The following is a 21862-nucleotide window of genomic DNA, read 5'->3' as shown; positions in this document are numbered from 1 at the left end:
TCCACCCCAAAGAGATGCCCGAAAGAAACTGGAACAAAGGACTGTAACTACGGGCATGTGAGTGATTGCTGGACCCAGTCCATAAACCAAAATGTTGCTCTGAAAAGGATTGGGCCCAGACTAGGAAGGAGTCTAGTCTGTGAAATAATCTTATCGGAACATCTCTGAGGGTGAGATTTACCTGTGTTCAGTTTCCTACTGTATTAGGCTTAGACTTGCATGTTTATTTTATTTTGCTTGGTAACTTACTTTGTTCTGTCTGTTATTACTTGAAACTGCTTAAATCCTACTTTTTATACTTAATAAAATCACTTTTTGCTTATTATTTAACCCAGAGTAAGTACTTAATACCTGGGGGAGCAAAAAGCTGTGTATTGATGTTATAGAGGGTGGACAATTTATGAGTTCACCCTGTATAAGCTTTATACAGAGTAAAACGGAATTATTTGGTTTTTGGGCCCCATTGGGAGCGGGGTGTCTTGGTGCTGGAGACAGGAGCACTTCTTAAGCTGTTTTCAGTTAAGTCTGCAGCTTTGGGGGGCATGGTTCAGACCCTGGGTCTGTGTTGGAGCAGACTGGCATGTGTGGCTCAACAAGGCAGGGTTCTGGAGGCCTAAACTGGCAGAGAAAACGGGCTCAGAGATAGTCTCAGCACATAAGGTGGCAGTCCCAAGGGGGTCTCTGTGACCGAACCCGTCACACATAGATTATTATTATCCTTAAGTATTATTGGTACTATGGTAGCACTTAGGAGCCCTAGTCATGGATCCCATTGTACTAGATGCTGAACAAACACAGAATTAAGACAGTCCCTGCCCCAAAGAGTTGACAATCAAAATATGAAACAAGAGATGACAGCTGGAAACAGACAGGAGTACAAGGTTTACCTATCCCCCAAAAGATTAGTATAATTGTTTCCCTCTCATTTTTGAAAAACTATGGAAGGAGTTTCTAAATAGTGTGGCACTGTAGAGAAACTGTAAATTTCTAGAGAAATAACAGATTATACACAGGATCATATGATGGCTTCCTTTTCTATGTACTCCATGAGCATTGTTGCGACATCTGAGCACCTTTCTGGTTTTCTATTCCATATGGTTATCAGCTGGTCAAATAATTCACTGCAAATAATATTCATTGTGAATTTGGGCCATTTTTCCATCAAATAGTTATTCACAAATGAAAGAATTTATTAGTTGGCTGGCTCTGTGGAATGCTTTTGACACTGTTATGTTTACTTTTAATACTGAAGCGTTTTTAATGTACAGGGATGGCAACATCTCCTAGCTTTCCTTCCTCTTGTTTTTCCCTCCATTGACATTCTGACTTCGCACTTTAAGGGCATAAAAAAGATGCAGTACCACAATTTGCTGCAGTGCTATCAAGTGCCAGTACACCAAATATTTTCCAGTGTATCAATGCAACAGCCACAGTCTCCGTGTTCTCTTCCTGTGTCTTCACAGTGAATTTAAATATGCATGTAGGAAAGGATTTACAATGGGCCAGATCCTTCTCCCATTTCAAATCAATGGATGTTTGGTTATGAATTTTAGTGGGATGAGGATTGGGCCCAAAAGCAGGGACCTTCTCCCTAATCCAATGTTGCTGATGATGCAAAGCTCAATGAAATCAATCAAGCAACAATTTTTCAGCCTTATCAAAATGGCAGTTTGTATTTTGCCTCGGAGAAGTTGCTTATAGTAATGGAAGACTGTCAAAGATTCAGTTCAGTTAACTGTCCTATGATTTAGATCCCTCGCTACATTAGTGGTTGGACATTTCAGAACAGTTTTGCATATGTCCCAATACTCTCTGGTGCTGAAGGTGCCAGACATTACACAAGAATGGCCTTTTTTTGCTATATTTTAGTACTTCCAGCCCCAACGAGCTAGGCTGCATGAAAATGTAAAATAATAATATCCAACCTCTTTCTGAGCTCATAAAACGTTTGGCTCAGGTTTGTTTTGAATGGTGGAATAGGCTTATGCTTGCATCAGTTCTGATTTCATCAGAACCACTAGAGATTGATTGCGGTATTTGCCTAGAACACACTAAATTGTATCTTATTTTAGGAGCCGAACTTTCAGCCAAACTTTGGCTCTCCACCTTTTAGGAGATAGGTCTGAGGTTGTTCTGATCTTTGTTTTTGAGCTTGTGGTATCTTAAAAGAGAATATTTTCATGCTAATGCAGATCACATTACTGTACTGGAACTGTCTGATTCAATTGCACAAGAGATTTTTCAATTCAAGGGGTTTTCAGGAAGGAAATATGTTTTCGATTGCTTGTGATTGTAACTAATCTTCAACATTACAGCCAAAATTCCAGACCTTTGTTATTGTAGAAATGTTTTCTGTGAAGTTTATCATTCAAGAACATTTTCCATGGTCAGCCTGGATTTGCAATCGGGACATTCTTCATCCCAAATTATTGGGAAAACAAGGGATTTGAGACAATTGAAACGAATAACTAAACGTACAGGTCACAAGATGCTAGGGTTAACTCACCACATTTTGTGAGAGATGCCATGGAGTCTTTAATGACCACAAGTGGTCAGGGTCCTGCTCTTTCCTCTAATCAAAAAGACTGTTACTCCAGCTGCATGAAAACATCTTACTGGGGCACTGGTCCAGTATAAAAACACATGGCCCCCTACTGAAAATGGGAGTTTTATCAGTGATTTGTGAGTGAGCAGGATTGGGCTTGCAGTGTTGGAACTCACCTGTCAGAAATAGGGGGTGGAGTACGGGGTGCCTGTTTCATCCAGTTTGACCTCCCATCCCCACGGTCCTTCTGTGAACTGTTGGAGCTGAGCCCTGGCATAATTCCCAGACTGCTGATATATGATAGTCAGCCCCGACGCAGCCAGAAAAGCCCACCTAGCCCACAGATTTCAAGATCAAATAATAAACACAGATAATAAAATATGTTTTCAATTTAAATGTTTATACTTCTCTCCCTGACACACATGTGTTGTTCTCCTTTCACCCAGGCACCCAGACAGCAACTGGAGCTGGGGCAAGCTGCATTCCGAATCGCTTTGCTCTGCTGGCTGTTTAACCCCTCAGCTACTGGTGACTGCTTTGCTGCTCGTGGTGTCAAGGGAATATCAGGAAATGGCCCAGTGCCTCTGGCAATGCAAGCTGGTACTGTCACTCAGACTCATCCCAGCATGCCTAACAGCACAGCGCGTGCCATCACAGAGACACAGTTTGACAGTGCAGTGAGTGACATTGTCTATCCTCCGTCTAGCACATCTGGCCGCCACCGGGGTGCTGTTCCCCAGATGTGCTCAGCAGCACAACGGGCACCAAGCCTAGACTCAGTCTGGCACGCATGGCAGCAGCATAGTACGAATGTGGACCAGGTAAGTCTGGCGGCCCAGCCGATGGAGTCTTGCGGATGCACATCTGACAGCGTGGTGGGATACGTCACACAGACGCAGTCCAGCAGGCACTGTTACCCAAGTAAGCCATCTGTTTGGCAGTACAATGAGGGACATTGCCTGGAAACAGCTTGGCCCAGTAGCGGTGCCCAGCAGCAAAGCAAGTGGCATCATCCAGAGGCAGACCATGCCCGTGAGGTGCCGTCAGCCAAACGAACCCAATGGATCTGGCAGAAAAGTGGGTGGCATTGCTCAGAAACAGCTTGGCCTGTCCAGTCGGCATAGCGGGCTACTTACCCAGATCTAGCCCTGTACATTTGGCAGCACCGTGGATGTTGTCACCCAAATGCATCTCAACACACTGACCAGTGCAGGTGTCTTCCAGGTGTACTGAGTAGGTGCTGGTACACAGCGCATGGCATTGCCGGATGTAGCTCGGCATGTCTGACAAAGCGGAGAGTCCCGTTGCTCAGGTGCAGCCCAGCACGCCTGGCAGGACAGATGAAGCCCTGACCTGGACACCATCTCTCTGTCCTGTGGCACAGTGAGTACCCACTCACAGATACAACCATTATGTTCAGTAGCAATCCATTTGTTGAAACTAACTCTGAATCTGTATGGTGACAGGTTTCAGAGTGGTAGCCATGTTAGTCTGTATCAGCAGAAAGAAGGAGGAGTACGTACTCCTCATTCTTTCTGGATCTGTAGCAGACGTGGCTTTAAGGTTGTTGCTGGACAACTCACTAGGGCACCAGTGAACCTGGGACCTAAGGAATGGGCTGGACAGGGTGCCTGCGGGTGAAAGGCCACATGTGGAAACATGTGGCTCTCCAAAGAATACCATTTTTTAAAGCTGTCTTCTGGGCTTTGATCTTGCATACTGAAATTTCCCCACCCTGAATGGGGGAGAGGAGATTTGTGGGGGGAGAAGAGGTGGCGCTCTTTGAACCAAAATCCTGGATCCACTCATTGTTAAGTATGTCTGTTACAGTAGGGCCTGGAAGTCCCAGTCAAAGTCAGGGCCCCGTTCCGATAGGTGCTGCACACACATATAGTGAGAGAGTTCCTGTCCTGAAAAACAGATAATCTAAATATTATTATTAGTTACTATTTGTATTACCACAGTGCCTTGGAGACCTAGTCGTGGACCAGGGCACCTTTGTGCTAGGTGTTGTACAGGCATAGAACACAAAGAGAGTCTCTGCCTCATGAAGCTATTAATCTAAGCATAAGACATGAGACGACAGATGGAGACAGAGAGACGGGAGTACAAGGAGACAAGATTAAGGCAATGGTCTCAGCACATCAGCAGCCCAACCGCTGTCATGTTTTTTTGTAGGCATCATGAAAAAGGAGAGTTTTACGGAAGAATTGGAAGGTGGCTAATGAGGTAGCCTGGTGAATGTCTCTGGGGAATGCCTGCCAAGCATGAGGGGCAACGTGGGAGAAAGCACAAAGGAGCTTGTTTGAAAATGTAACAAGTGGGCAGTGGGGCCAGTTGAAGGCAGGAGTCTATGTCTTAATACTGAATGGAAAATGATAGGTAGGATAGGGACAGGCTAGGAAGTCCTAAACAAAGCAGAAAAAGGTGGGGAAAAGGAAGCCTCATTGTTTTACCTATTGAGGCACGGAAAAAGACATGGGGACTTGCCCAAGGTCACACAAGAAGTCTGTTGCAGAGCTTGGAACTGAACCAGGTCTCCTGAATACTGGTGCAGAAGCTTAACCACAAGATCACTCTTCCTCACACGAACTAGTGGAGGTTCAAACTCCAGCTCTGATGTCAAAGGGAATTGGATTCAGTGTTCATTTTTGGACCATTATAGAGGAAAAACTTGAGCTGAAAACTGACGCACGTATGAATCTGGAACTATGGTTTGTGTCTGACTCTGCCAAGGAGGCAAAGTCTTGTGCCTCACAGCTGGTGGTAAACTGTGAGGGAACAGGGATATGTGCATGGGGCAAAGATTGCAGCTGCAGGGTTGAGTCTTTATGTCTTAAGCAGAAAAAGTAAAGCTCAAAGATGGAACGTGGCCATGCTGAGCAACTTGCGGTATGTCCTGCTCTGCCAAAGACAGTTAAAACTCCCAAAGATCGAGTGGAGATTAAGGAAAAATCAGCTCTCAGGCAGTTCAACTTGTGTAGCAACCTGTGACTGGGTTGACAGTCACCGTGACGTTGGCAGTATTGCTTGGATGATATTTCCAAAGGATGAAAAGGACAAGGCAATGAAAATGGTTCAATGAATGGAGAGCTCTCCATATGAGGACAGACTGAAAATATTGGGGCTGCTGGCTTTGGCGAGCAGACAAAATACATGGTATAGAAAATGGCACATGGTATCGAGCAGGAAATCAGAAGCGGAAAACCACTTAGGGGCTACATTAGGGACAGGCAAAATGAGAGAAATCCCAAGGTGCAGCTGTGTGAGTGCAGGAGAGGAGGGATAAAGAATGCTTGCCATAAGACTATCAAAAGACACAGAAATGTACTTGCTATCCTTAAAGAGTTTGCTCCATCCCACACTCGAAAATTGCTCATCTCTGACATACATTATCCTGTATCATCCCTAAAACATGACCCATGTGCCCACACAGAGCCTGATTTTAAAAATAGTCTCAATTTTGGCAAACACACTTCTCTAACCCAAATTACTTGTGCTTACAGTTAACTGCAGGTCCAAATGCTAGTACCTGAGGCCAAGATTTTTAAAAGAGACTAGTGATATTTTGGGTGCCCAGCTTGAGACCTCTTGAAAGGATATGATTTTCAGAGGGCAAACATAGGGCTGGATTAGGGCATAGGCATGATAGCGCCACACATAGGGTCCCAGCACCTGGAGTCATGCGATGACTTCAGATTCTAAGCTTTTATTTTAAAAAAAATCTCTAGCCCTTATGGCTATAACGAAAAAATTGAAAATTGGCCTAGTGACGTCTGCCCAAGTCTGCAGAGAGCCTGAAATAATGACTCAGAGATGTGAACTGTCCCATGCATCTCAAAGGGGTGTGAACTCTGAGGTCCAATGTCCTGATGGTCCCTGCCAAGACCACCCCAGCAGAAGACTCTGTTTATGTGAGGTGACAGGAGAAAAGTGTAGTAGGCCTGGCCCACCCACCGAAGCAGATACACTTCAGCTGTTAGGTTACGGGCTGAGGGACACCCTGCTGCCACTTCAGAGGGAAGAAGTAATCCCTGCTGCTGCTTGGTGGCGGGGGGGTATGGGGGTCCCATTCTGCTGCACTGACTCTCTGGGATGTGAGGGGTCCCTGCCACCAGCCTCCACTATGGTGCAGGGGCTGTAGGGTGACCAGGTGTCCAGTTTTGGACTGGAATACTGGTTGAAAAGGGATCCTGGGGGCTCTGGTCAGCATTGCAGACTGGGCCATTGACTGTCTGATTGGCAGCGCCGCACTTCACGTGGCTTTTGGGAAGCAGCCAGCATGTCTCCCCCTCCGGCTCCTATGCGTAGCAGGGGTGGGGAACCTAGGCGTGGGCCAGATCCAACCCCATGGTTAATTTCATCTGGCCCGCAGCACCCCGCCACAGGACAGGAGCCACTGCACTGGATTGTCCTGCTGCGGGGGGAAGCCGCGAGCCTCCATGCTCCCGCCCCCCACCACCCCTCCACGGGTGAGTGAGTGGCCCATGATTGATTTTTTTCTGTGGGTCAATGGCCCATGACAGAAAAAAGGTTCCCCACCCCAGAGCCCTCCCCCTGCACCCTAACCCCCTGCCCCAGCCCTGATCCGCCCTCCAAACCCCTCATCCCCAGCCCAGAGCACCCTCCTGCACCCCAAACCCTCTCATCCCCAGCCCCACCCCAGAATCTGCACCCCTAGCCAGAGCCCTCACACACCACCAGCTCCCTGCCCCAGCCCAGAGCCACCTCCCACACTCCGAACACCTCGGTCCCAGCCCGGAGCACCCTCCTGCACCCTGAACCCCTCATTTCTGGCCCCACCCTGGAACCCGCACCCTCGGCCCAGAGCCCATACCTCCTTCCACAGCCCAACCCCCTGCCTCAGCCTGGAGCCCCCTCCAATACTCCAAACCCCTTGGCTCCACCCCCCAGCCCAGAGCCTCCTTCGGCACCCAAACCCCTCATCCCTGGCCCCACCCCACAGCCTGCACCCCCAGCCGGAGCCCTCACCCCGACTCTCATGCCAACCCACTGCCTCAGCCTAGAGCCTCCTCCTACACCCTGAACCCCTTATTTACGGCCTCACCCCGGAGCTCACATCCCCAGCCAGAGCCCTCACCTCCTCCCGCATCCCAGCCCCCTGAGCCAGCCTGGTGAAAATGAGCGAGTGAGCGAGGGTGGGAAGAGCGAGCGATGGTGTGTGTGTGTGGAGTGGGGGCGGGGCCTACGAGAAGGGGTTGAGCATGGGTGGGGCTTCGGGGGAGGGGAAGGGCAAAGGTGCTCGATTTTGTGTAAGTAGAAAGCTGGCAACCCTAAGAGGCAGGGCCACAATGGGTTGCATGTCCTGGTGTGCATAGAGTCCCAAATTGCCTGAATACATCTCTGGATGGATGCCTAACACTTTCTGAGCCTTAGGCCACTTTAAGGTGTCTCAGGTTTAGCAGTAATGCAAGGAACCTACAGCGCAGGCCTGTGTCCTGTAAGACACTGGCTCCAGCAGTTAGCATAAGGCTTAAGGCCTATGAATTTTGGCACAGATAAATGGCCCAATGGTCACTCCTAAGTTTTGGGGAATAGAGTGTTTAAGGGGGAAGTTTGTACATAATGACACCGGCAACCACAGCAAGATGAGCTAACACCAGCTTTGGGATATTTTAGATAGGAACATCTGCAGATGTCTGACCACAAGAGGGCCATGGCAACGAACTGACATATATGATAATAATTTGAGATCATTAATATACTCGCCTGTAGGAGAAGGGCTCCCCAACATTAGTAGAGCAAGGAAATACAAATAAGGAAGTGGTGTCAGCACAGCATATTATAAAGGTTGTAGCCCGGCCTGTGCAGAGGGAGAGAGAGACGTAGCCCTTGGGAGGTGCCAGGATGATGGCCACTGGTGAGGATGAGGAAGGTGATGGATGGTGAGGAAGATATTGGTTAACATTTCAGGTTGTTTTGCAAGGGATGGTGTGAGTATATGGATGTTCAGATGTACATTCTCTATTATCTCCATCTACCTTGCTGGGTTAGAGTGCTTGCAACTTTGCTAAATGTATTAATAAACTATTACAAAGACAGAAGGTTCCTAAAGTGTGAATGTTGCAACAGTGCACATCAGGATTCCCAACTGAACAGTAATTTTAATAATACTGGGCCCAATCTTGGGACAAGAACCTGTCAAACCTCAGAGTAATACCTGGGAATTCCTAAGTAATCAGTATAATTAATACACGATCCATAGATCAGGCTACAAGTTGGGCACCCAAAACCAAAGCACCCCAAATCTTTAGTCACTTTTGAAAACTTTGGCCCAGATGACTGTTAGTCTCCAGAATGATATTCATTTTTAAAAATCAGGCATTAAAATTTCCACTGCCCATTTTAAAACCCTTCAAATCAAAGCTACTTTTGGCAAAACCCTACCAAGGAACTGACACATGGCGTATTTTGGATTGGTTTTGAAACTGAAATCATCATTCTGTTTGTGACATCACAATGCACTGCTGTGGAGATGAATGTGATGTCCCAACAGAAGATTCTGACTTCAGGGAATAAACTGCAAATGAAATCTTAAACCACCATGATCCTCGGTTTTTATGCAATTTTTCTCATAATCAAGAGTTAGAGAAGAGATAACGAAAATATACAATATCAAAGCTGATATATATTAGAAATAAGTTTTTCAAAGTTTTAAATGAATCATCAATTGCTCTTTGAGCATACATTCTAGATTTAATAAGGCCATAACTAGATGCTAAATTTCACACCATTTATATGCTAAGTGAACACTTAGTGAGTTTTAATGCAATGAAAGAGATAAACTGCAGAGGCAGATAGTCAATAAACTCAAAGCTATAAAAGCCAAGATCAATGTGTGAATATTCCAAATTCACAAAAATATTTAGACATTTAAATTAATCTTGATACGATCAAATAAAAAAAGCTCCCAGGCAACTTAATTAGATATCAGCTGAGTTTGAAACTCTACTAGAAAATGAGTAAGAATGTTAACTGCTCTTTAATGCTGAAATGGCTTTATATATGAGCATCTAGGGGGTCAAAAATAGCCTCAAGCAAGTTCACCAGCCTGTTTATCTACAGCAGGGGTTGTCAAGCTGGGGGTCGGGACCCCTCAGGGGGTCACAAGGTTATTACATGGGGGGTCACAAGCTGTCAGCCTCCACCCTAAACCCCGCTTTGCCTCCAGCATTTATAATGGTGTTAAATAGATAAAAAAGTGTTTTTAATTTATAAGGGGGTGTCGCACTCAGAGGCTTGCTGTGTGAAAAGGGTCACCAGTATAAAAGTTTGAGAACCCCTGGTCTACAGGCTTTAATCCCTTCAGCAGGGCATAGACCTCAGCCTGTGTGAATACACCAGGCAATCTCAGTTTTCCTTCACATCATGACCATACCTGGGCAAAATTTTTCAGCTGATACCTTTTTTTCAGTGAAAAATGCATATTTGGGCTACAATGTTTAATGAATTCATGTCAGTTTGACTGAATTGTTTTGGCTGAAAAAATTTTTTTTTTTAAATCAAAACGTTTCCATTTTTTCAGTTTTAAACAATTTTTGCTTCAAATTTTCCTCTAATTTTTACTAAAAACATCAAAACCATTTTGATTTTGTCACAACAAAATGTTTCATTCAACCGAAACTGAAATTTTTTGACATTTTGATTAGCTGAAAATTGACTCAGTGCTTTTCATTTTCAAAAACATTAACGAATGCCAGTGAAATGTCTGAATATTATTATTCTTATCCCACTTTACAAATGGGGAAACTGAAACAAAGGTTATGTGACTTGTCCAAGACTACAGAAAGTCAGTGACAGAGCTGGGATCAGATTTTAGGAATTCCTGGCTCTCAGCTTTTTGCCTCTTATCTGCCTTTTGCATGGAAATAGAACAGAAAAATTGGCAGAAAAAAAGTACTTGGTTAAACAAACAACCGAATAGTCTATGAGTAATCAAGAAATGCATTATAAACTGCAATGCTGTGTGCTCTCTTTTCAGTAATGGAAACACACATAGCTATGGGGGCATCATCCAGTAGCCAACATTGCACCTAATATTTATTTTGATTTCCAAGTTTCAATCTTTTTTGTAAATTCTCAGCTCCTCATCAAAATTAGAAGAGTCAATAAACACCTGATTAACCTTACAATAATAAACTAGATGCACACAGCTCAGTGCTCCAGAGAAAACCTATAACAATAGGCAAGCACACAGCCCTGCTCCCACAAGCAACCAAGAGGGCCTCTGCTAGTGCTCACAACCAACCCTATGAGAAACAAACCAGTGCACATGTATAGAGGATCCTACAGTAACAAACCAATGATTTTCTGCAACTGGACTGGTAGGGGTCATTAAGGAAAATGAATGGGCAGAGGAGATGAATGAAGTTTCAGATAGTTGGAAATTCCTGTCTTTTATACCAACGCTATAAGTGGCAGTGTTGTAAACACAGCAGTGAAATACTGATGCTGCAGGGGTTAGAGGAGACTTCAGAGAACATCCCATAAATCAAAATTATTCTTGAGTAGTCTTTGCCAAGCTCTCCAAAGGTAGGGCAATTGGAGGGAATTCAGAGAAGTGCAACAAAAATGACGAAGGGGCTGAAGCCTCTGACTTATGAGGAAAGATTTTAAAAGCTAACTATGCTTAGCTTGGCAGAGAGATAACAAAGGTTGGGATCTGATCACGAGTGCAAGTATTTGGATGATATAAATGTCAAAAGGAAAAAGTGTTGTTTAGGGTAGGCAAAGGGCCCATAACTAGGAGTAACGGGATGAAACTCAAGAGAAAAAAATTAGGTCAACTACCAGGAAACAACTGGCAGTAAAATCTGATAGGCTGTGGAAGAGCCTCCCCAGGGATGTGGTGGAAGCTCACTCACCAGAGCCATTTAAAATTAGACCGAGGAAAGCACTGGAGAATATAGGGGGAAATCTTCCATTGGCCTCCAGGTTTGGATAAGTGCCAATGACTTAATTGGTCTTTTCCCTCTTTAATGTCTGTAGGCTTAACCCAAAGCCCACTCAAGTCAATGGGAGTCTTTCCAGGGACTTCATTGGGCTTTGGATCAGTTCCTATGTTTCTAACACAGGAATGGCATTTAATTTGGAGCATTCAGTGAAGATGGGTCGGGAGTGAAGTGCAGGCATCAGGGGGTACCTGGTCTTAATGATAATCTTAAATGTTGCTGCGTGCAATTAGTACCCAAATCTCAATGTTTCTTACCTCGTCTCCAATGAGGAATTCGTCATCTATAGTGAAGGTGACTGGGTCATTAGGGCTGAGCCACCACAGCGGCCGGAAGATGGGATACCCCCAGGAGAGCCATTGCTTGCTGAATTTTACAATGAGCGGGACAACAAAATCTTGATGCCTCTGTATGTATTGCCTAGTGAGATTCAGTACCTGAGGAGAAGAATTTAGCATATTCTCTCACTTAATAGATGGCAATGTAAGAGCAGAAAAACGAGACTTTTAAGCCTACTTGTCTATTTCTGGAGGAAAAGAGTAGTTGCCCAGAAAAGCAGACACAGTAAATCCTAGCAGAATGATCAATAGACACACCAGACAATCATGTGCAAACAGCTGTGATAGATTGATAATAGCTGTAGCTATGAACTCCACTAGGAGCTGTGTGTATTGGTAATATCCCCTTTGGATTCATCTCTTCTAACCCATAAATGATTAACCCTCTGCTATTCACATAGAGGGTGTGATTTAAGCACTCACTCTCCCACCCTGAATTTCCACGAATCATTTCCCCCTTATAGTCTCCCTCAGCTCCATGTCCAAGATCAGCCTGCTTGATTCTATTCTAGATACTTGCTGTTTCAGAGGCAGCGGGGAGATGTGCATACAGAAGGACACCCTGTTTCTCTGACTGTCATTTCTGCTTCTGAATGTTCGGCAGAGTGTTCCCTTGAAGTGCAATCATCTTGGTGGAAAGTCAGCTCTTCAGGGGTGATCCACCGCCATGCTAAACTGGGGAGCATTGGAAGTGCATTTTCCCCCAGGCACTTATTTGCTTCAAGGAAAGTCAGGAGTGCAGTTCTGCAGTGTTCTGTTCTACCACCACTCTTCTTCTATGTGTATGTGGAACTGCTGGGAGAGATGGCATGACTTCACGGGCAACGGTGTCATCAGTACGTTGACAGTACACAGCTCTAGGTATCACTTTCATCAGACCTGAACGGCGGGGAGTGACACTTATCACTGCTTTGTTGTTATTGAGGGTTGGATGAGAGTGACCTGGCTACAGCTTAACCCAGACAAGATAGCAGTGCCCATAGATTGGGGAAAGGACCTTGCCAGTCCAGTAGGTGTGGTTTGCTTCCTACAGTTCAGGGGTATTCGCTAGTGTTTGTCCAAGGGCTTGGCTACACTTGCAGATGTAGAGTGCTGGGAGTTAAACCAGCCTTCGGAGACAGCAGCAGGGAAAACGCTGCCGTGTGTTTACACCGTCAGCTGCAAGCGCAGTGGCGTGACCACATTAGCAGCTCTTGCAATGCCACAGAGAGCAGTGCATTGTGGTAGCTATCCCAGTGTGCAAGTGGCTGCAGCGTTCTTTTCAAATGAGGGTGGGGGTGGAGTGTGACAGGGAGTGTGTTGTGTGTACGTGGGGGGAGAGACAGTGTGTTTTGGGGGGCAGTGTGTCAGCATGCTGTCTTGTAAGTTCAGACAGCAGCAGACCGCCTTCCCCCTCGCCCCGCCTCTCTCTCTCACACACACTCACAGCAGCAGCATTCCACAGTAATGGGTTGCTTTGTCCCGGAGCAGATAAGCAGCCGGCTGTCAGAAACGGAGCTTTGAAAGGGGATATCCGCATGCCTGCAGCTGAGTTCAAAACAATGACCAGAGTGGCCACTTGACTTCAGGATATTATGAGATGTTTCCAGAGGCCAATCACAGTGCAGTAATGCAACACATCAACCACACTGACACCTGGGCGTTTCAGCCGGGGCACAGCAAGCTTTATGCTTCTGGTGGAGGTAGATTACCAGGAGCTCTCCAGCTGCAGAGTCCAGGCGCTCTAAGTGCCTTGCCAGTGTGGACACCTCAGGAGTTAGGGCACCCGGGGCTGATTTAATGCGCTCTAACTTGCAAGTGTAGCCAAGCCTTTAGTGGTGAACAATTTGATGGTGATTTAGGTTGCCTGATTGCTCCTGGAATCTCAGGTGGCACTGGTAGCCCAAAAGGCATTCTCTATCTCCTTTAGGTAAGGTATTTCTCTCAAACACAGACCTTGCATTGTTGTTCATATCTTTCTGACTTCTAGACTGGTTAACCGCAATGTGTCCTGTTCTGAACTGCTCTTGAGAACCTCTCAGAAGCAACAGCTGGGGCAGAAGTAGCTTGCTAACCTGTTGAACAAGTTTAGCCATGGGCACTATATTACAGGAAGTGCCATGGCTTTCTAGAACAGCTGAAACACTTGAGCCAACAGACCATAGATATAAACATCTGGGGTTCCAGAAGCAGGGTGTTCGCACTGAACTGCTCTTGTCCTGGAATTCACTTCCTTCACTGATCTGACTAAGCCCAGGTTTGTTGATTTCAGTGGGAGATGAAGGTTCTCAGCATTATTGAAAATCCACCCACACTTGTTTAGGAATCTATGGATTTAGGAGCCTGACTTCTTATTGGTTATTTGTTCCTGTTACTTTGGGATTACTTAATGTTTCCAATTTAGAAACACTGAACAGAAATGAAAATCCATTCTTCAGATTGTGTCGGGGGAGCTTGTATTAATGATTTTTATTATTTTTTTTAAACTCTGAATTCTGAACCTTTTGGCCTTAAACATCTCTGTGCCTTAGCTTGTTCACCTGTAAAAAAGAGAGAGTAATACCAGCCTCACGGGGGCGTTATAAAGCTCTGTTGTGATCTTTGGATGAAAGGTGCTACAGGGCAGTTTAGCTGTCTTGTGTGCATCAGGGAGCATGCGTTGGTGTAGTACGTGGAGAGTACGTACCCATTTGTCACAGCAGACCCATGGCGGAGTGCTGAAGGACATCACAGGAAGGAACGTCACAATCTGCAACCAACGAATATACAGCTCTTCTTCTGTCAGGAACTCATTTGCCAGGGTCCCTCCTGCGCAGGACATATTCAGTTTGTGAAAAGGCAAATCAAAAGTATATGTGGAACCCACACACCTCCTGGGTGTGGTGTTCTGTCCCCTCTAGTGGCACTGAGACCATTTAGAGATTAACGAGTCCGCTACAGCCTTAGCTAAGAGCCTTGTGGCTTTTAGCTCATGCAGTAGAGGCTCATACATTTAGCTCCAGAGATCCCAGCTTCGATCCCGCCTGCCGAAGACTGGGGTCTGTTGATGTGACATTGGCAGTCATTTATAATGAGATGCTCTAATCCCAGGATCTGTGTTGCTGCAAGGTGCCAGACAGAAAACCCTAGAAGTCCATAGTTTATCCACAGTACAGGCAGTAGCAGCTTCCCCTCCTGCCCCCAGCCCTGCAATGTAATTCAACCTGTTCTGGAGGGGTAAGAAAGTACTTCAGTCCTCAGGCCTATTCGCTCCTTAGCCTCTCTGTCAGACGGCAAATGAACATGCAAGTCAGAGGCCATGGCTGTGGACACTTTCCCACTGGGAAGAGGGCTGAAATCACTGACTCGTTACATACAGGCCACAGAACAGCTGGCACCTGTAACACGTCATCACTACTGAACAGGGAAAGCAATAAATGAGTGATGAAGAGGTGAAAGATTGCATTTTACAGTGGGCAAAATTTTCAAAAGCAGCTCAGTTCATTGATTTTCAAAGGGATTTAGGTTCCTAACTCTCTTTAGAAAATGTTGCCCACTATCAGCCCCACAGTATAATCCTTACCTCTTTACAGGAAGTACTATGTAATTCTTTGTTATTTGTATTGCAGTAACACCCAATGTCCCCAAATGAGAATGGTGACCCATGGTGCTAGGCGCTGTACATAAACATAGTCGCAAAAAGAAAAGGAGTACTTGTGGCACCTTAGAGACTAACCAATTTATTTGAGCATAAGCTTTCGTGAGCTACAGCTCACTTAGAGACTAACCAATTTATTTGAGCATAAGCTTTCGTGAGCTACAGCTCACTTCATCGGATGCATCAACAGGAAGGGTGGAGTGAGAAAGCAGCTGGCATTATCAGATCAGGTTAACATTGCCTCAAGGGCCAGGACTACATAGGACACTTCACCTGCAAGCTATCCCTGGATACTGCTTTTTCCGGTATATTTTGTTCCAATTCCACATCCGCACCCCAAGCAAAATAAACTACACAGTAAAAGCACTGCTTTGCTGGCCTAACTGCACCTCCACTCAGGGCTTTTGGCAACACAACTATGACAGTCAGGCATCACAAAGCTTCGCACCTCTGACCAACCTAGCTGTTCCAGCAGAAGTCTATAGTGTAGAGATGGGAGATTGTCCAAATTTAGCAGTAGTTAAATTACCCAGGTAGACTTTGAAGCCTCTCTCATTTCCCACCTCACTAAGGAAAAATGGGTGCAGTAGACCTCACCTAGTGAGGTGGGAGAGGTCACATCTCTTCTGTGCTATGGTTTAGCTGGTGACATTTTTATGCCAGCCTGGGTTAGAAAGGGAGCAGTCCCTAGGACAACACTGTATAGATAGACCAGAACCAGATCCTTAGGCAATGTAAATCTTTATCCAAGTTATATGGAACTACATATAACTAAGGCTAAGGATCTGGCCCTGTGTATCTGCAGCAGAAAAACGATTTCTTTTGTTTTTGTTTTTACAAAAATCTAGATTTTTGTGGACAACAGATAATGCAACATTGGTAAGTAAAACTGGCTGCATTCTTTAAAAAAAAAACCCACCGGAAAATAGTGTTTGTCAAAAATATTTGAGTGTGTGTGTGTGTGTGTGTGTGTGTGTGGAGGGGGGATTGTTTTGATTAAGTTTTTCATTTCCCAAAAGCATGTTGGGGGATTTTTTTTTCTTCAGAATATTTGGTTTTGAAATGACCAGGTAAAACCTACTTCTCCCTCCCACTTTCTGATAGTTTTTAGACTTTTGTCAGTTGGAAAACTAATAGCGTGTTGAAGCGTTAACACTTGAAAATATGGTTTTAAACAAGAAAAAAAGTGTTTCCCTCTCACTGGAAAAAGTTGAGAAATAGCAAGGAAGGGTGGGAAAGTGAAAAACAAAAACACCCCACTCTCACATATTTTTGGAATTTCCCATTGGGAAAATTTCAAAAGGGGATTTTTTTCCTACAAAAAATGTTTCAAGAAAAATCCCAGTTTTCCAGGCTTCTCTACTTGAAAGGGTAATACATCTGAAAATATGTTAGTCTTATAAGGATTTTCCACTGTATAGTATTTAAGAAGAAGAAAGTCATAACAGCTACAGAAGCAAGCATGGTTCAGGACACCACAGACCAGATCCTCAGCTGGTGTAAACCAAGATAGCTTTGCTGAAGTCAATGCAGCAATGCTGACTTACCACCAGCTATGGATCTAACCCCACATGTTCCACCACAGGTGGTTATGTGGAGACAAAAGTTTTCCAGAGAGTTTCAAAATGAGTACAATTGGTTGGTCTATGAACTGATCTATTGGTCTGACTGAATGGGACAGAGAGAGTGCAGGTAAGGAAGAAAAGGTTAATGTTACTGGCCATCTGACTGCTGAAATAAAATATGAATAAATAAATAAAATAAAATATAATTTAGGTCAGTCCATGCTATGGAGATTTAAAATTAATTAAGTGATGCAGTGGTAACTCCAGCTGGAGTATCACAGTGCACAGGCTGTAGTGGTTAAATTACAGACAAATGTTCTAGATAAATCACCTGCTGAAAGAAGGAAAATCTTTAACTTTTTCTCTTGCCTTCTTTCTTTTCAGAACTGAATGGTTTAACAGTAATGCCGGGTTTCTGTAAGTCTTGTCAAAGAGAAAAGCAGCTACAGCACACCACTCTAGCAAGCTAAATATATACAATTTTATGAAATCACAGTGAAAACTGTCCTTTTCTGTAACTATTTTCTGCTGATTACCAGTATACTTATGTAAACAGAAGCTATTTCCTTTCTAATCAGCTTCCTCTTTCTCTCAGATTCATTCAAACACAATCCAGTGACTGTGAAAGTCATTTTGACATCACAAGACCCTAGACTGAGGAGTAACTGAATGAATCAAGCAGCAGTAGGGAAGAGATTATTATAAAACAAAGAAACTTTGTTTTGTTTTGCCAGAATCTTGGTAATTACCACTGAGAAAGGCATTATGGAGAGATGAATATCAGCAGAAAGCCAGAAGGCATTTGGACATGCAATATATTCCATTTTCCAATGTTCTCAGAAGATGAAATTCATCCTTTAGTAAGGGTCTACGCTGAGGATTTAAATGGGATTTAAATAATATACAGACCTTGTGCTGATCCTCTGCCCTGAGGGTGAATTTTACCCAGAGTGAGTAATATGGAATATGGGTGTCATGAGATTTCAAAAGTCATAAACTGGGGAAATAGATGGCTCTGGGATAGGAAGATTTTAATTTCTAAGTTGCCAGCTTGAATCCAGCCCAAGTTATTACTGGAAATGGGCATAGGTGCAGAGTTTAATTTGTACTGGGGCTTAGCCCTGGCACCTCTTTTCATGCTAGGGCACAGCCCGCGTGCCTCTTTCGCCAGTGGCATTTAATAAGGCGTGCAATTCTACACCTGCGTGCAAGTCATGACCTTGTATATACTGTGAGTGCGAGGTCATGCTGTGCAGGTGATACCATTTTGTTCTACAAAATGGCATTCTCCATGCGGCATGACCTTGCCTGTATGGTGGACGCCATTTTGTTATGCTTGAGCCCCGGCACTTCTTCCTTCTCAAATTAAACACTGCATCGGAGACCCTGGGCCAGATCCTCAGATAATTTAAATCGGCCTAGCTTCACTGACATCAACTGAATGCTTCTTGGTCTCAAGCAATAGGGGATTTAGGGCTTGGGAGCAGATTGGATAGCTGATCCTGCTATCACAGGACGGTGGCAACCTGGAGGTCCATGGTTTGTGCCCAGATTCATGACACTATGCCACAGGATTTAAATCCTTAGTTTTTTCCAAAGTTCTTCCAAACAAAATCAGTAGACTAGATATTGACCAAACACAGAGGGCACTGACCCCCAGACACAGCACTAGAAAGTTTCATGCAAAGAGTAGCACCACCGGGATTACTACACTCATTCTAGAGAAGAAACTGAGTTCAGATAGGGCCTGAGATGTATTCCTATTCTCCCTGGCTTTGTTGCTCCTTCCTTAAATAGCTTGGTGGTAATAATTGGATCTGCTCCATCACATGGAAAATGGTGGAGGGGGCAGGTACCAATGACTAATTTAGAAGAAACTCATGGGATAAATGGAAGCAGATTCCGATTCCCCTCTGAAACACTAGACAGTCGCTTGAGGGTTAAAAAAAAAAAAGGAAAGGAAAAGAAAAAGATAATGGAACTGGTTTTGATTTAAAAACCTACTGCAGGAATTAAAAACCCAGATCCCCTTCTAATAGTAAGAGGCTTTCAGAAACAGAGCATTTGTTTTGGTATAGCTTTACAAGTAACAGCTCACTGTACGAATACAGAGCCCATACACTTCTACCACCTAAGCCTGGCAGGAAAGCTTCAATATTGAACTTGCTTCTCGTACACACCTCTTGCCACCAGCCTCCCTCATTTTTCTTCTTCATTATTTGTAGTGTGGGAGCACCCAGTGGCCTAAACCAGGATCAGAGCCCCACTGGGCTAGATGCTAGCACGAGCACACAAGTCCCTGCCCTGAAAGAATACAAGCTAGGAAGACACTTGTCAGCTTGTCTTTAACAGTACTGTGTATGTTCACATGTGCCACAGTACAGGACAACCGTTAGCACCCTCACTGACTTCCTCTGGTGTTTTTCTCTCTATTATATTCTCCATGGGAATAGGTTGGGTTGCTAGTAGAGAGTTCAATGAAGATAGAAAAACTCTGTGCTGTATTACTGGCCAACATGTTCAAAAACAGAAGTTAGCTCCTAATGGAAAAGAGGATACTAAGGACAGACATGACAGCCGTCTTCAAATACTTGAAAGGCTACCATAAAAAAATGGAGAAAAATTGTTCTCTCTTGCCACAGAGGGCAGGACAAGAGGCAACGGGTTCAAACTACGCATGGCAGATTTAGATTAAATCTCAGGAAAAACTTCCTAACTGTAAGAACAGTAGGACAGTGAAACAGATGCCTAGGGAGGTTGTGGAAGCTCCTTCACTGGAGGTTTTCAAAAGGAGGCTCCATAGCCATCTGTCTTGGATGGTTTAGCCCAGGGGTGGGCAAACTTTTTGGCTCGAGTGCCACATCTGGGTATGAAAATTGTATGGCAGGCCATGAATGCTCACGGTTCCCAGCCAATGGGAGCTGCAGGGGCGGCGCTTGGGACAGGGGCAGCGTGCGGAGCCCCCTGGCTGCCACGACACGTAGGAACAGGAGGCAGAACATGCTGCTGCTTCCGGGAGCCTCACAGCGCCATGGCACGTGCAGAGCAGGGCAAGCCCCGGACCCCGCTCCCCGTCAGGAGCTTAAGGGCCAGATTAAAACATCTGAAGGGATGGATGCGGCCCCCAGGCTGTAGTTTGCCCACCCCTGGTTTAGACACAACAAATCCTGCATCTTGACAGGGGGTTAGACTAGATTACTTTTGTGGTGCCTTCTAACCTGATGATTCTATGTACCTAGATCAGTGGCTTGGTTATCAGATGCACTGGCTTCCCATCATGCACTTTAACCTCAGAGGGAACTGTTGGGTGCTCAGTACTTTTGAAAATGGGGGCACTTATTTAGGTTTCTAAATATGGCTTTAGGAGCCTAGCTTTAGGTACCCACTTTTGAACATCTTGTCCAGCTATGTCTGCATTACCAGACATTTCAGAATCCCTGAGAGTAAAAAAAATCTCTCTCTAAAAGTATCCAACTTACCCATTTGTAAATCAAAAGCCTGGGGATGCTATTGGCCATGAACGTTATCACCCCAGTAAGTTGCTCCAAGTAGGGAGGCTTAAGAACAATACATCTAGAGGTGACGGGGCAAAAAACAGTGCTGCTCTGTACTTCAAGCTGGAGGGAGAGAATGCTCAAATTGGCAGGCACTTGAAGATCCTAACATTGGCTAAGGCTGTCTCCTACTAAAAGCTATTTTTAAAGCAGGAGAAAGGACTCAAACAGAAAAAAACCCTATTTTAAAAATGTGCTTGAAAAAGGTGACTGAAAAAATAACCATTTTAGACGGTGCAGGTAGTCCTCCCTACAGTTAAAGTTGCCCACAACTTTTCATTTGTAAGACCCTATTTTCTGTTGTTTATAACCTTGCCAAACTGAAACCCTTTGGCTGAAGTTTTCCACACTGGGTGTCTGCCTGTGGCTGAACTCTTTGGGGGAAACTTTCAGCAAAAATAATTCAGCTGTTTCCAAGAACAGGATAAGGAAAAAATATGTTGTCTTGCCCATGTTAGTGAAGTGGTTGTAGGAATGTTATTTTTAGAAGCGCTAATATCTCCAGGCTTTGGAGCAGAGACTTGAAATTTGGCAAGGGGGTGGCCTTTGTGACAGGAAAGTGTCTTTTGCTGTTTCTATGAAAAAACTACCCAAATTTGTCCAAGAAAAAATTACCGTTCATATACACCCAATAGAGACGTGTTAGAGTTTGGCTTCTAAATTCTCCAACAAGTCTGTCTGTACTGAGCATGCTCCAGCCCCTCACAGCTCCTACATGCCGCTGGACTGTGCATGCACCATCCCCGCGGTGTTGGGGCTGAGCAGGACTTTCCCTGCAATTGCTGTTTCAGGCTGCTCTGGGACAGGGCACTAGAACTGAGAGCAGGGACACTGTCTGCCCTGTGCTCTCAATGCTCCCCCTGCTGGCATCTAGGTCATGAGGAGAGAGAAGAAGTCGCATGACACAGAATGCAGTAGGGTAAGGAACATATGGTAGGGAGGACCTGGGTAGAGAGGGGTTGCAGATAATGCTAAGTATTCTGAAAATTCACACCCTAAGGGCCAGATTTTTAAAGCTATATAGGAGCCTAAAGACACAGATAGGTGTCTAGTACGATTTTAATAGGCACTCTTAAAAATCCCACTAGGCACGTATCTGCAGCCTTAGGCACCTAAATACCTTTAAGAATCAGGCCTTTAGCATCACATATCAGGCACCCAAAATTTGTGGACACTTTTGACTTTAATTTCGCTGTGTGTCAGTCCCACCATCTATAAAATGGAGATAATACCAATCCTACACGTCACGGGGATGTTATGAAAATAAATTAA

At 44.8% G+C, this 21862-nt stretch overlaps 1 protein-coding gene across 1 annotated transcript in view; it reads right to left on the bottom strand.

Annotated features, from left to right (window-relative positions):
* LOC125638964 (SITS-binding protein-like) overlaps positions 1–21862 on the bottom strand; it is a 71594-nt gene that overhangs the window by 7043 nt on the left and 42689 nt on the right. Inside the window, exons 11-12 of the mRNA XM_048855286.2 lie at positions 14521–14642; positions 11775–11954 (exon numbers count right to left, since the gene is read on the bottom strand). Coding sequence (XP_048711243.1) covers positions 11775–11954; positions 14521–14642 — 302 coding nt within the window. The remainder of the gene's footprint in view (positions 1–11774; positions 11955–14520; positions 14643–21862) is intronic.

Source organism: Caretta caretta, chromosome 6 (assembly GCF_965140235.1).
Source record: "Caretta caretta isolate rCarCar2 chromosome 6, rCarCar1.hap1, whole genome shotgun sequence".
Lineage (NCBI taxonomy): Eukaryota > Metazoa > Chordata > Testudines > Cheloniidae > Caretta > Caretta caretta.
This window is presented reverse-complemented; position numbering and strand designations above follow the sequence as displayed.